The sequence below is a fragment of the Diplotaxodon limnothrissa genome, linkage group LG13 (genome assembly GCF_057381915.1).
Source record: "Diplotaxodon limnothrissa isolate DT_005_m linkage group LG13, D_limnothrissa_male_GT1.1, whole genome shotgun sequence".
Taxonomy (NCBI): domain Eukaryota; kingdom Metazoa; phylum Chordata; class Actinopteri; order Cichliformes; family Cichlidae; genus Diplotaxodon; species Diplotaxodon limnothrissa.
Genome location: NC_140608.1, coordinates 11139393 through 11155262, shown reverse-complemented (window position 1 = coordinate 11155262; position 15870 = coordinate 11139393). Strand labels below are relative to the sequence as shown.

The window sequence follows — 15870 nt, the reverse complement described above, 5'->3', positions numbered from 1 at the left end:
CCAGTACTAAAGTTTTTTTCTGTCTCTGGGTTAATGATGATGATGATGGTCTGCATCATCATCATTATTGAATCATTAATGAATCTTGATTGTTGTATTTCAAATCTACCATGATGGTTTAAAGAAGAAAATGCTTAAATAGGTAAACAATCTTGTTTAATTCTCCCCAAAAATGCATGGAGCCAACTTTACAGAGCAAAAAAAAAAAAAAAAAGCACCCGCACTTTATTACACAGTAAGGGGAGATAAGGTCACCAGCAGAAACCAAAACATTACCTGAACCACTTAAAAAAAATTTAAATGTCATCTGGGATTCTAATACAGACTGTCTCAGTAGTAAAACCTGATTGAACACTTCCATTTTTCTAATATAATGTTTTTAAACATTTTGCTATAAAGGGTAACTTTGAAACTGGTTTATATTTGTTGTAGTTTGATGAAGCAATGCTGGGTTGTGTTTAGGACTTGTTCAGTACTGACATCTCTGGCAGCTGATCTGCACCAAAGCACATGAACAGGAAGAGGTGGAACAACTCTATTCTGGATGAGAGGCGATCAAAGTAACACAAACAGAGGAGAAAACAGAGACGAGCACATTTTCTTCCTTTCAGGAAGTGCAAAGCCCCTGCACTGAGGAGTAGAGAACTACATCTTCACTATCTATGTAATCCATAACTCTGATTGCTTCATTCAACTCTGCCCACGCTATTGTAATCTTCTCATTATTGTCCTCCCCCAAAAGTTTAATCACTTTTCATCAAAGAGAGAGGATGGCAGAGATGCTGTATAAAAATCTAAAAAATTTCTACAGCAACTTGCGGGGGTAGTTGTGATTGAATTACTGGGACATGATATGCATCAAGGTGGAGCAGAGTGGAAATAAACTGTTTCTGTTTGAGCTTTTTTTTGTTGCGTTGTTGCTGAAAACCTTGAAATCTCTTGATGATCATTTCATTTGCTATTTTATCTAGGGATTGAGAGTAACGTAGTTTCTATTCTCTGTATGTCCTGTACATGTGGCAGAATTGACAATAAAGGTGACTTTGACTTTGACTTGACTTTGATGATGTCACTTGTGGACCACTATGAAAGTACTGCTGCGTAAACAGAGTATTGGAGGCATTTTACGCCACTTGGTCAGCATCTCTCCAGGTTCCCTGTTCATTAAAGTTGGAGAATCCTTGTTAGCATATGTAAATTAGATACTGTGTTCCCATGTCAACCAAGAAGAAGCTGCGAAAGAAATGACTTCTCTCCTCAGGGTGGCTGGTTGTGCAGGTCTGGGTTTTCTCATGTGAAAGGGATCAAAGCAATCTTACTCAGCCCTCTTAAGAAAGATAGATGTACGAATGTGGGAAATCAAATCTGCTTCAAAAGGGAGCACCACTGGGAGCAAGAGAGATGAGAAAGCAGTGAGTGAATAGGAAACCAGTGTGAAATCACCCCTGTTGTTGCACCATTAGAGACGAGACCACAGTAGTCTCCGGCTGTCCAGAGAGTGTTCGTGGGAGACAACTATTGTTCAGGTGCGTTTGTTTAAAATGTGTTTAGATACGTGTCTGCACAGGTTCGTGTGAAAGTGAGAGGTAAAGGTGTGCTTCCCAATGTGAGTGAAAGACAAAAATGAGTGAAAATAAAGGGAAATCAACATTACAAATAAAGAGGTGCTGATAGTGTGAGTTAGAGGTTTGACTTTGTCAAGCGTGCTTTGATATGAGAGTGTTGATGCTTGTGACCCCCCTCTTGTCCCCTTAGCATATGCTATGAAAGCTGATTTCACAGCTTATCAGCTGCAATGAGAATAAGCCTTGTGAGTGAGGTGTGACATCAAATAGCACAGACAGATAGAACCCTTCTATTACTCATACTGACACTTTACCTTGCTTTAGCTCGGAGTGAATGCTGTTTGCTGTGGTACGGTGCGCGAGTGGCACAACAAGGCTCAACATATAATCTGTAGGCACTGCTTTGCTTGTAATTTCCACTAGATCCAGAATATGTGTATTTACTTTAAATCCCCCAGTAGTCCACGCACCATCATAATATATTGAGCTCATGTTGTCTGTACTGCAGTTTGTAATATTTGTGATACAACACGGGGGCTTCTTTTTCATCCAGTGTGCAGTGTTAGGCTATTAGATGCTACATGATTTTCTTTTTCTTCTTCATGTGTAAAAAGTATTCACTCTCTGTAGAGTAAGGTGCTTTAAAAGGTTGGTGGTTTGCTCCATGAAGTAGAATGAAGGAAGAAGGTCAGCTTAAAGCGATAGGAGAGGGAATAAATTCCATTAAATGAAAGTTGTAAAAGCTGAAGATGAAATGAGGCAAGCTTTTAAAACACCACTCTTATAGTGACACAGTATTCTAAGTACATTAAAAGCATGTTTGTATTTAGTTTTCCTTGAAATTCTTATGTTAGTCATAGCAGTTTGCCTCTACTTCAGTAATGTTTTACGTGGATGCTGTATTGGGTAACAAGATCAACTGCTTGGGAAAGGAGTGCCCTGTGTTTGTACATATATTGATATACATATGTATGTTAGGCTATGGGTCGGTCTCAGCTGTGCATTTAAGTAACTTAGAGACTGACTGACCAAATGAATGAAAAACTATTTCTGGTGATTTGTTTTGTGCAGGTGGGCAAGCAATAAGGCTTGACGGAAGATGCGACGGGGGTGGTGGCTCGTCAGATGGCTGGGGACAGGAATGGCAATCCTCTCTTTGCTAACCCACAGCTGGGGCCAGAACACAGAAGGTATGAGCAGCCAGCACTAAGGCCATCACTCCTCCTTTTCAGTTAACTGTAGCTGACTCGTCAGTGGACACTTGTAATGTGTGAAAGGCAATGTTTTGGGTTTTTTTGCTACAACAGACCTGCATTGTTAGAAAAAAATTTCCACAGCTACATCACGCTAATTATTATAAAGTATGTGGTAACCTGAGGCGTTAATTGTTTTCAAAGGTTATTATTTAGAAAGAGGATGCTCATTAAGTTCACTGATCATGCTAACATTTTTTGCCTTGTAGTTAAATGCTCAGGTTTATTAGAAAGGTGGTTTTTGTAGTTTCTACTCACTGAGTTTGTAGCAGGTGCTAGTCAAAAGTGATTTCCAGCTGTATAAAATCGGCATGTCTTTAAACATAACGGTTAAAGGAAGCAGCACATACAGACATGCTTCAAATCCCGACTGTGTTGCAATATTGCAATTCAGGTCAACTTTAAGGTGCTGTACTTGAAGCAAATTCCCTTTTTCCCAACTCCGTTTCCTTCTTCGTTTCATCCTGTACCTGCTTCCCAGGCTTTCTTGACAAGAAATTTTTATTAATATAAAAGCATTTCATATAAGAGTATATTTGAATTCAGATTTTCTTGGATTTATGTGATATCTTTTTAGCACAGAAGAGAAGAGAGATGACATCCTTTATGACTCGCTGAACCTTTGAAGGTGAACCTTGTGGTTTCCTTGTTGGATGAGTTCACACTGAGGCTTCAACCGCATTTAATAGATCGGTGTTGGTATGTGTAGTGATGAAACTGTTGACCCAAAGCATAACAGCTGGGGAATATCCTTGTGGGATATGGTTTTGTGGATAATTTCTTTTATTATATTGGCTATTGTACACAAACATACTATTGATTTAAACCGTATTGATTTATAAACATCTCATACAGTGTTGGTGAACATACGGTACAAATAGTGCTTTAGGTTCAGTGACCTTGAGGTAAATTAAACTATGCTTCAGGAAACATGTTTGCTTGAGGACATTTGCTCTATGATGCTCTTTTATCCCTCCCAGTATTCAAACATTACAGTGTGCTGCAGTGAGGTTAGTTATTGGTGGAGTTATTTTAAAGAAATACACTGCTTAGCCCAGCCAAATTTTTTCATCATGCCAACCCAGTAAAGTAGTAAAGCAATAAAATTAAATGTTCAGCCAATGAAAAATAGCACAGAAAATACCAGTACTGTTTTAGTTGGGCAGCTTAGAACCTCCCTGCAAAGTTGCCCACCCCTTACTCTTTCTTCTATAAACACAGAGCTCTGCAGCAGGAACCCTTCGCTGTGCAGAGTGATCTTTTGTTTCTCAAACTGCACATTCTGGCATATCGAAAGACAATGTAAATTCTGATTTCTATATAAAATTGAACATATTTGTGGCATAACTCTTAATTTTACTGTGGTTAAGTTTTGTGTATGCCACTTCCTGATATATATATATATATGAACAGGTCTAACTAACAAAGCAACTGCTGAGTGTATATATTAATGCTAAAATAGTTTGCCCTTTCTGGTTATTAGAATTTCTCAGGATTTAATGCTCTGGTTCTAAACGTTAGGCTGTGCATTTGTGAGTTTCAGAGAAATCAACCCATATACCCATCACATCTCATTGTGTCAGACCTTGTGTGCTTAAAAGTTTTGTCTATGAACTCCAGGTGTGTTAAGGTAAAGAAGGGATATGCCACTACTTCCAGTAACCAGTGGAATCTCTGTATGATTCAACACGGTCTTTGATGTCCACCTACAAACTTATTGTCCATAGCTGCTACTTAAATAGTTAAGTTGGTGCTAACATATTATCAATTAGAAAACAATATTATACAATAAAAACAGTTGTCAGTAATGTTCTATAGTAAAGCTCTAAATTGTTTACTCATAAGTTAAAACATGTCCACTGAGACAAGTGCAGGACAGTCATGATTGTTTAATTAATCATTAAAGCCAGGCCTTCAATTGCAGCTCCGGATTTGCACAGAGTAATGATACCTTACTCTGTTTGCATCAATACTGAGGACACAGCCCTCACAGAGGATTTGTGCTTGCATTCTGTCTGAGCTCCACATGTTGATCGACCCCATACGGTGTGAGCTGGAAAGCTGCAGGTTAGGGCCATACAGGAAAGTCGATGGAAATATGTAATGTGTGTTAAAGCAGCAAAATTTTGCAATGTTTGTCCAACTTTCAGGGCTAGAAGGGCTTAGAAGCAAGCTACAGCAAGCATAAACCTGACACATTACAATGATCTGCGCTGAATATGAAGACTGACCATGTCAGACTTTTTATGCTGATTATCGATGTGGTTGCAGCCTGTAATTTGAGTGGCAGCAGACAGAAATAATTATGAGGCTCAAAAACGATCTCTGATTAGACCATAGTCTGTGAACTGAATTATCCACTGTGTCATAGTTGAAACAGCCGGTGAGACTGAATGTTTACGAACTGTTGTGGTTTTGAAGGGTAAGGGTAAACGTGGGTGCTGTTGTTTCCTCCCTTTGCCACTCACTGTCATCCAGGGATGCTCTTGATTTGAGCAGGGATTTCCACCTCCCTCAACAGCACATCTCTCATCTTCTCACTCATAAATCTTCTTACTCTGCCCACCTCAAGGCGCCCTTGGTATTTGACTCTGTCAGTGTGTTTGTTCTCTATCAAATGAAAACAGCAACCAGAGCTTTTTTTTTTTAATGGCATCAAGCTGTAAGGAGATGTGTGCACTTCCTGTGGATGCCACACTGGCTTTCAAGCAAAGAGATATTATAATACTTAGTCTTTTAAGTAATATGAATGAGGACTTTGTGAGAGAAAATAAGTCTGGCTTTAAAAAAATGCTTTTCTTCTCTAATGAATTAATTGATTTAATGAATGCATTCATGCAGGGACCTGTTAAAGTATACAGTTTATTCAACAACAAAAAACATTAACTTATTTGTTATTGTGTCATTTTCCTCTAATTAACTTATAGCTCATTCTCTGTGGAAAAAATAACTGTTGTGCTAATAATTTCAAACTCTGCCAAATCAGTAATTGCCTTTTAGTTTCAGTTAATGGAGAACTGAATTTCTGTTTTGTTTTTTCCCTCTGTATTCTGTCCCTTAATTCCTGTCCTTAACAGATTTGCTGTTTTCATTTTTAATTAATAATCCTCTCTCCCATGTACCATCCCTTCATGTTCTCCTCCTTACCTTGCAGCATCAGGCTCTCACTTTGCCGTGCTTTTGGTTCAATGTTTTCTCCTGGCAGAAAATCTCTTCACTATTTATATGCGGGTAAACCATGCAGTGCTCCTCATGTATGTCAATTGTTCCCTTGCAGCAGGTTAATGATAATGAAAGGTCAAACTTTAGTCCTACCACAGTGGCCAGACTGTCCAGTCATACAAACAAATCCCTCTGTCACTAAATCCAGATGTTGAGTACCATGTCAGAATATGTGTGGTGAAGTTTGGACTACTTAATATGTGCTATGTGACATCAGCCTACATTCTTCACTCCTACAGTTTGCATCTTTATGCCTGTTAGCCTCTCTTTCCTTCTCTTCCCATCTGCACATCCATTTTGACCCACAATTGTTTGTCTATTTTTGGAATTGTCTGATTAGGACCCAGATGTGCAGACTGTGACTGGCTGCGGCAGAGGATTGTGGAATGGGGAAGCGTTGGACTGAACGGGGGGGAGGGGTTATAATCTGCTTGCCAGTAGGTTGTAATCAGGCTCCGGGTAGGACAAGAAGCGTGAAGGGGGGGGAGTGGGGGCCCTCTTGTTAAGATGGCTCCTGCGCTGCCCAGGACAGGCTCATCCTAAAGCTCAGTATGTGAACACGTGTGTCTGGTGAACTGTTCACTGGGAGCGTGATTGCAACCTTTACCGTGCTGTCTGTGTGGTTAACCTCACACAGACACAGAGGGGCAGCAAGGGGGTGGGGGAGAAACTAAAGAAGAGTAGGGGAGGAAGTCTCTGAAAGGGATTACACATCAGTAAAGTAATCCCCTTCTCTCTTACATTGTAAGCCACTAATGAATTTGATGATGCTGCAGGAATTCATTTCAGTTTCTGAGTTTCATCTTCACATTTACAATAACTACTACAGTCAATTTTTTTTTTTTACCACATAGTCATTCTTTCCACATGTGATCGTTTAAAGTTAGAACATCAAATTAATTAAACAGAGACCCACAGAGACACACCACTAATGATTTTTAAGGAAAAAAAGAGACTGAAATTGAGATTGACAATGATTGAACCAGAATGGGAACAATGCAAATAGCACAGTCTGTCTCAACATACTATAAACTTAGCTGTGTGTGTGTGTGCGTGTGTGTATGTGTCCCCTTCCCCCCCTCTCATGTATGACAATCCGATTGTTCAGTCTGATGTCACTAGCCGTGTCTGGACCTAAACTCCGCTGCAGGTCCATATATCAAACGATCACTATGGCATTACTGAGAGTTGAAAAACTGTCTAAAGTCTTTCATCTTTAATAAAATGATCAGCGTTCTGCTCTACCAGGTGTAACAATTGAGTTTAACATCCAGGCATCCATGAAAACGGAATTTATGACATTTAACGGAGTTAGAAGTTAGCAGGGAGTTAGCTCGCTAGCTTCTATCTAAATACAATATAGCATGTCCTGACTGCGGGGTTTTGGAAACAAATTAAAACGTACAGCTCTGTTATCACTTCCAACATAAATGAAGACAGAAAACTAAACAGCAGTGACGTTTGTAGGGTTACTGAAGTTTGGCTAGCTGGTATATAATGATGTGCTACGTGACCGCTAGCGACACAGCTATGTTAGCATAATATAAACAAGCTAACTTTTTTTTCCACTCGATAAAAGTTAACGTGAGTGTTCTCGGTGGTCAGGAACAAATGTAATCGCATGGCAGGATGCTGTAAAAGGACCAAACTTCAGCCAGGAGAACAACTGAGATAATCCATCCATAATACGAGGTTAGTCATTCATATACTGCTGCATAGGCTGGGCTGTAGCTACATCCTAAGGTTTTAAAAACTGAGCTTAAATAAATGATTAGCGGTAATAAAAGCCGAGGGAGGTCAACAGTGATCACTGACTGTTTTAGGAGCTTTTTGAGATCAAATAGAAGAAAATACATAACATTAAGCATGTCAACAACACAAACGCCATATTAAACGCAGACTACTTTAGGCCCGGAAGTAGGATTCGTTGCGTCATCACTGAACAACCGGATAGTGAATGGATAAATGTATATGGAGCACACAGGATTCCCTGGATTCACAGATTCTCAACTGTTGTTTTGTAATCCTTAAATACATGAATAAATATTAATTACATGAGTAAACACATAAATAAATGTCTGGGAAATAAATCTTTAGAACTGTTAGTTTTATTTTCTGCCGCTGCTGTTGGTTGGTGTGAAATGCAATCTGGGATGCACTGCTGTGCCAAATTCGCACAGAGACACTGCCCGAACTATAACCACACCCCATTCGTTTGCATAATGCATGATTAGAAAAAAGAAGCTTCAGGAAATAAAAGTCTGCAGTTGCTCTAAATGACACCACGTAGTTATAATAAAAACAGCATGAAAAATATGTTGAGCTTCTCTGTAAAGACTTGTTGAACTGGAGTATATATGCGTGAAAAAGCAAGACAACCATGCTAAGAGCATTAGTGAATACATCTGAAATCAGTTTCCCACTGATGGTGTTTGCTCATTAAAAACTGCACTGAAGAGCAGATGGCAAGTCAGAATTTTCTGTATGTAAAATGAAGCATATCTACCTGAAAACAGTGCATTGTGCAGTGGTGTAAAGCTTTATCTTGTTACAACTGATGTGTGTTTTTAAAGCTAAATGTTGGTTCTAAACTCAGGGCTTTTTGACTATTTGACTATTAACAAATATAACAGCACATAATTCGAATCAAGGCATTGATCGTAAAATATTAATTGATCTTATAGATTACCGTTTAGCATCAAGAGCCAATTTAGGCTTTGATAGCGAGCCTTTGTGGACAACTGTCCTTAACCCTTTAAGATATAACACAGAATTCTCATCTGCATATGCAGCCATTTCCTGGCAGACATGTAAGGAACTGGATAGCTACCCTCTGACCATCTTTTTCGAAGCCCAACTGGACCTGTTTCAGAATTCCCCACTGGACATGGATCTGTGCAAAATAAACTCCGCCAATCCAACTGGGAAATTAAAACCGTGTCCATGTTTGCTCTGTCTCTACTCATCCCTGCCCTGGGCTCTCTGCCACCCCAGGGATTAGTCATGACTCTAACCTCCAACCTTGAAGTTTTTCTAAATGGATTTTGGTCAAACCGGAGATCAGCCGACATTCCTCCCTCAGAGAGCCTACTGGTGTTGTGTCTGAAAGATGAGGGGGGGAAAAAAAATATGGAAAATACAAGAAATTATGTCATCAAGATTTTCCTGTTAGAATAACTTTCCATAGGCTGTGTTAGACATTTTCTTATCACACAGAGCCTGATATTTATATGAAAGTGGGGAAGCGTTCATGATTATGTACGGACATATGGTACAAGTCATTTTATGATAAGAGAAGCTTTGTGTTGAGTTGGCTGTTTGCCATCCATCTACAGGATGAGAGATGAGTTCCAACTTTCCTCTCTTTTGCTTTTGCCCTTTCTCATTCACCCCCCCCCCCCCCCCCTCCCCCCGTCCCTTTTTTTTGATCCCATGCTTATTTTGACAGTTTTTAATGAGTGCCAACATCTAGAGAGGGCAAATACAGTTCACTCCAGTTTGTGAAACCATTTGCATTTCTTAGTTATTTAAATAAGATACTACTTATCCTTTGTATGTTTGTTACAAATGTCTACGGTATTGATTGAGACAGCACGGCCCTCCTGGACCACATGCTTGTTAGGTTAGTTGTCCTTTAAAGTCTGTTTTCTGAGATATCCACTCCCTTGGAGCAGCAGTTTGATTTATTGGTTGCTAAAAAGCTGCATTTGGAGATGAAGCCACGGGAAAGCACAGGCTGTTGGAGGGGTGGCAGGTAAAAAATGCCTTCTGAAACTATATGTCAGTGAGCAAAATTCATATCATTATAGATATGGTGCTCCAGCAATGTAGTAAGCTGCCTTAAAAAGGCTTGAATTGCTTAAAAGATTGTCAGAAGACCGTCTGATTATTAAAATAACATTGAAAGAAATGTGTACAGGAGAAAAACATACTACGTATATACTATGTCTAGTATTATCTACTTGTAGTACGAGGAGTGCAGACATTCCCTTAACAAGCCCTAAATAATCCAGTGTGCCATCACGAATTTTAACTTTGATTTATTTAACCATTATGACTATTTAAAAATCCTGAAAAGTTAAGCGGATGGTGTTTGTTCAGATAAAACCTATAATCTCATATTTCATGACTTTTCATAGCATGGCTTTATTTATCATATAGTGAATTTTGGGTAGTGGGGGGGTTACCACTTATATCTGTAACTGTCTTTTTGGAGTCTTTTATGACCCTTATTGAAATCTGTATAAAATACTATGCTCAGCATTTGCAGCATACCTGGTTGCCTAGTAACAGATATTGTTTACACACATCTTGGTTTAAAGACTGCATAAGCCAGAGCTGATAAGTGAATATATCGGGGATTGTAGTTAGATTTAAATAATTACTGCAGGGCTGAAGGGGTCGCTGATGGGATGTTGTGACAGTGAAGAGCAGGGCAGAGTGTGTGACAGGTCGAGTGGAGAACCAGGCAGGTTGCTAGCGGGGGAACCATAGCTGAACTGAGTGGAGAGCCCAGTGTAGTGTACTAATCCAAGCAAATAAAGAGTGAAATGTGGCTGCAAACTGGGGCGGGCCAGTGTGGACACTCAATGAGAGAGAGGCTGCAAGTCCAGTGTAGAGGAGGCAGATGTGGATGAGAAGACAAACTTGAACTCTTCTACTTAACAAAAAAAATTAGCAGGGTGGTGCAGTGGTGAGCGCTGTCGCCTCACAGCAAGAAGGTCCTGAGTTCAAATCCAGTCAGAGGCCTTTCTGGTTAGAGTCTGCATGTTTTCCCCATGACTATGCGGTTCTCCCCCGGTCTACCACCAATCTTAGTGGTGATTCTAAATTAACTATAGGTGTGGATTTAAACACGGATGGTTGTCCCTTGACAAATTGGTGCCCTGTCCAAAAATTACATCCACTTTTAACTTTTCCATAACATTCTTCTTTTACAGTAGTAGTGTTGCTGTGACCTTTATGATATGTAATCAAAACAATATAAAACAATTGTAAAACTAAAATCTCTAAAACCTAATGTTGAACATTGATTTCTGTCAAAGCTTACAAAAAATAGTTATTTAAAAAATGACTTCTTTGCTCTCACTGCTGCTGTTGCAGGATGGCATTAAAATCTAGGTGATTTAAAGTGCTGGTGGTCCTGGTTTTAAAATACAAAAATGTCAGGCTCAAAGCACTTAATGTTTTCATTTACATTGTCTGAAGAATTCTCAACTCTCTGCTCCTTTGTTAAATGTTATCTTCTAGCTGGGAAAGGACTTTTTTGTTCAATTTCAAGCATTTTGCAAGTTGATTGAGGCTTGCTTGCAATCATTTTTTTCCAACTGACTTTCTTTAAGACGAGCAGTAATCATTTCGTAATTGACGTTTTACGGCTTTGAGTCAACATTGTTAGGTTGATTAGTGAGAAGATCTCTTTAGGTGAGAGCAAATTACCCCAAGGTCAAAATTAGAAGATTTTGATTGTCTGTGGATTACACTTCTGAAGTGTACAGTGCCCCAGTTTCCTTCAGTGATTGAATGCTGTTTGCTGCATTTGTCTCATCTTTATGAATCTTAAAACTCCATAGCCACCCAATAATCATTTCATTTGGAAAGCAGATTTTTGAGTCATGATTTTTTTTCTTGTTAGATTTACTGATATAACCTCTTACTGTTACCTGTTAATAAAAAATGATGATGAGAGCAATAACACAAATTAAAATGTACAGTTCTTTCATCGAAATAAACATTTGCAGTACTACATCGGTATGTCAACCAGCCAAACCTACCTAATCCTGTTTTTGACTGTTGGTCTGCTGAATTGCCAGTGAATACTTATTATATTCAAAATAGATGTAAATCATCATATCAGTAAATCTGTGAATTAACTTTAGAAACAAAATGAATACTTTGTGTCTCTTGGCGTAGCTTCAGCGTAGGCCATTATGCCTTTTGTACATAAAATTTTTCAACACAGCAAGAGAGGTGGGAACAAATATGTCTGCACTTTGTCCATCTCGGGAGCTTAAGCTGATTCTGATTGCATTATTCAGTGCTGCTAAAAGCACTTTTCAGTCTTTCTTTACAAATCAAGTGAATGAAGTGGAGTATGCTGTTTTCACACAATCTTTACACATGAAATTTCCATGCCAGCATGTGTGGTTGTGCATACAGCATGACATCGTTACTGGACATTCTCTTGAAATTTTCTCACAACTATTCCTGATGGTGTGACTCAAATATCCCACTTTCTTTACTTTACCTGTACATAGAGAAGTGAAGCTGATAAACAGAAGTGGAGCTAAAAAAAAAAACCAGTCCTTTCATCTACTGACGTATGACACTACATCACTGACTTCCTCATTCACTTTCGATTTGTATTGGCCGTTGCCTACAGCTCTTTTCAATGTGTGTGCATAGGCTTTCTATTATTAAATCTGGTTAAAAATACACAAAGACTGCCTAAGAGCGTTAACTGACTTCAGATATCAGATCTCATGCTGCTGCCTATCGCTCTTTTTCAGCTTTGCAATCAACTGTATCGTTTGCTCCAACTTTTCTGCTCTGTTTTGCTTTTGAATTGTTTCCTATTTTTATTGCTTGAATGGTCTTCATAAGATAGACACAACATTCACGGCTCGCAGAATATTTACACTTTGATCCTTATCTGTTTTCTTCCCTATAGCTGTACACGTCACATATGTGTAGCGTCATTTCGCTCCTGTATACAATCCTATTGTTTTTTTCCCCCATAGCATTGCATAAAAACTTGCCCTTTCCTTGCAGTGTAAAACAGACTTCCTTCTGCACACACAAACACACACACACACACACACACACAAAAATATTTTCTATTCTACTTTTAGGATGGGGGCAGGTCAGATTGTTAGATGAATGCATAAGTAGTTTTCTGATGGTGTTTACTTATTTTCTATATTTGTGTTTGTTATGGTCTGCCCATTTTACCCTGCATTATTATTTTGAATGCCGCAGGAAAGCACAGACTGGGGATTTTTGGTGATGCCTTTTAGCATATTCTTTTACAAATCCAAAGAGCCACAGTAAAGTGAATTGGCCAGAAAATGTCTTTTATATTCTTTCATTCTGCTGGGAGGATTTTTCGATGGGAGGAAAGCCTGACGTAAAGCGTCATTAGAAAATATCACCCGCTGCTAAAAGGTGTAAATGTGGCAAGAAGTTGGGATCATTTCCATTTTGTAGTGAACACGACAGTGAGCACACTTTGCTGCTTTGGGTTTGTGTGTGTTTGTATTCGTATCCATTTGAGTGCAGCATTACGGTTGTGCTTTGATCGCAACATAGGAAAGTTATCACTGCAAATGGAGGTGCTATTCTTTATCTCTGCTTGGTTCTGCCTTTTGTCTTCAAACCAGACTCTTCACATCTTTTCTCTCCCACTGCCGCAACTACCACTTAAAGCTACACATGCGCGCGCTCACACGGCCGTGCACCCGGCTAAACACTGCTCGAACACACATATGCAAAACTAACAAAACAGACTGCCTATGATCCCTTAAAGAGCTTCTCAAAATGAGTGCAAGTAACTTTTATTATGCACGCTTGCACACACATGCATACACATGCATACACACGCATGCACACGGTCACACTCTTCTACTTCTACTTCACACAGAGTATATTCTCTCAGAGCAGATTTGCATACTGATTTTGATGTTGCTTGTTGTTTATGTCTCAGATTGCGTGGTGTGACCCAGTTGCTCTGTTCATTTTGTCGCTATTAAAGGAAATCCTATTTTTTCAGCCGAAAGGTGCAGGTTTCCTAATTGCTATAAACTCATGGAACTTTAAAATTTACTCGTCAGTACATCTCGTGAATTAGCTGTGCAACATCGGGATGGTTTAATAACTGTGAGGAATTTTAGATTAGAAAATGTAGTCTATGCCTTTTAACATAGTGTCTCTTACTGACAATAGATCTTCACTTTGACAGTAAAGGACCAAAGCAAAGATGTTTTACATGGATGCAAATTCTAGCCCCAGATAAAACGTTAATAAAATTTAGATTAGAGAGCACAAGAAACTGAAAATGCGGTTATTTGCATAAAATATCCCCTCTTCTAGCCTCAGGTTTTCATTGCTATTTAATTGCTAATTATTGTGTGTATCTACAGTTTAAAAATGCAACAACATCACATTCAGGTTTTTATCACTGATTAATGTGCACTTTCAAATACGACATTAGTAAAGGCTCATGGGTATGCATATTTAATAAGAAAACTATCCTGGCAACAGGTGCATAGTTGCACAACTGAAGTCAAGCAGAAGGTGAGTGTGAAACAGAGTGCTGACTGTTGATGTGGTGTCATTATTTCCATCTCTGATTACATGTAATGTCAGACGACACCACCTGAAAGCAAGCTGCTTCAGATTCAATGAATAACAAGATGGAGGCCATTTAAAAGAAGGATAGAAAGATGTTTTGAGTAACTAGTAAAAGGCTTCTGCTGACCTTCTTTTTCTCTTTCACAAGCACAGAATTTATACTTTAACTTGATTTCATTTTTCCTGCATACAACATTTCTCAAAACAGTCAGCTGCTGGCAGAAAGAATAGATCGACTGGCCATTTCTCCAAAAACTGTGTGGGGTTTGCTAATACCCACAATTTTGAGAGGTCTCTTGAGTTTATATTCCATTAAACTGCCTCTCTTCAGCCCTGTTTTCTAATATCTCTTCCTATTTTATGATGATATTTTTTTCTATTTCTTCTATTTCTAACCTCCTTCAGACTGGCACTATGAGGGTAAGAGGGCAATCATCTGTTGTCTGTTTTCCTTTTGTATTTTAACATTCCCATATTCTCCCTTTTTGCCATTTCTCTCTACCTCTTCTATGAATGACATTTAATCCTGAACTTTCCTTACATTGGCTGTGGAGAGCGTTGCCTTGCAGCACCTATTCATCTGGGCTAGACGTTTTCCTTTCTCCTGTCTCCACCTCTCCTGCTGCCCCATCTGCTGTTGTCTGTCAAGCTGCCATTACCTGTGTCCCATGTGCTCGTACCATCTAGCTGCTGTGACCTCCATCTGTGAAGCCATTCTCGTCAGTGCTCTGCTTATGATGTTGCCACATGCTTTCACCACCCTGCTTGTCTGGTGTCACTATCGCACAGTCCATTGCTGCTGATGGTTCTGTGGCAGCAGTCATTGATGCCACCTGTTGTAAAATGATACATCAGCATGACAGCATCTGTGTGACACTGAGAGAAAATGTTGACATTCATTTCCTTACAGCTGCGAAATATGAACAGTGTCAGGGTTTTTTTTTTTATCAATTAATTTGCAATTTTAGCATAATTCTGTGACATACCATATATGAGCACTTTATTTATGATTACTACTGTGACTACTGTACATGTAAATGTATTGCTGTCACTAGGAGTGATGATACCACTGTAATTTCAGCATTTATTTTTCTTCATGAAATCTAAATCTTTAGACATTATTTGAAAATATAATACACTGCTCAAAAAAAGTTAAAGGAACACTTTGAAAACACATCAAATTACAGTAGGCAAAACAAATCATGCTGGATATCTGTACTGATATGCACTGGGTAATGTGTGCTGTCATGAAACTGATCAACCTCACAGGGCTAAATTCAAAGAGACCTCGAAAATCAAAGTGAAAAAAATGGTGTTCTGTCAAAATTTAATTGGATTAACTTAAACATGTCCCCCTATTCTATATAGAACTGCAGGGTTTGAGCACAGCGCTCACTAGAGGATGTGAGGCCCTCAGAGAGATTCATACCAGTGGCCTGCTGGAGTGCTAATTTTGTAGTGCTCATCCTCTGCAAAGGAGC

General features: G+C 39.1%; 1 protein-coding gene across 2 annotated transcripts in view; it reads left to right on the top strand.

The window, feature by feature from the left end:
- Positions 1-15870, top strand: part of LOC146619882 (protocadherin-15-like) — a 222817-nt gene that overhangs the window by 74151 nt on the left and 132796 nt on the right. For both annotated transcript variants that reach the window (XM_085369792.1, XM_085369793.1), the window contains exon 2: positions 2637-2755. In XM_085369792.1, the coding sequence (XP_085225918.1) occupies positions 2665-2755 (91 nt within the window). In that variant the 5' untranslated portion in view covers positions 2637-2664. The remainder of the gene's footprint in view (positions 1-2636; positions 2756-15870) is intronic.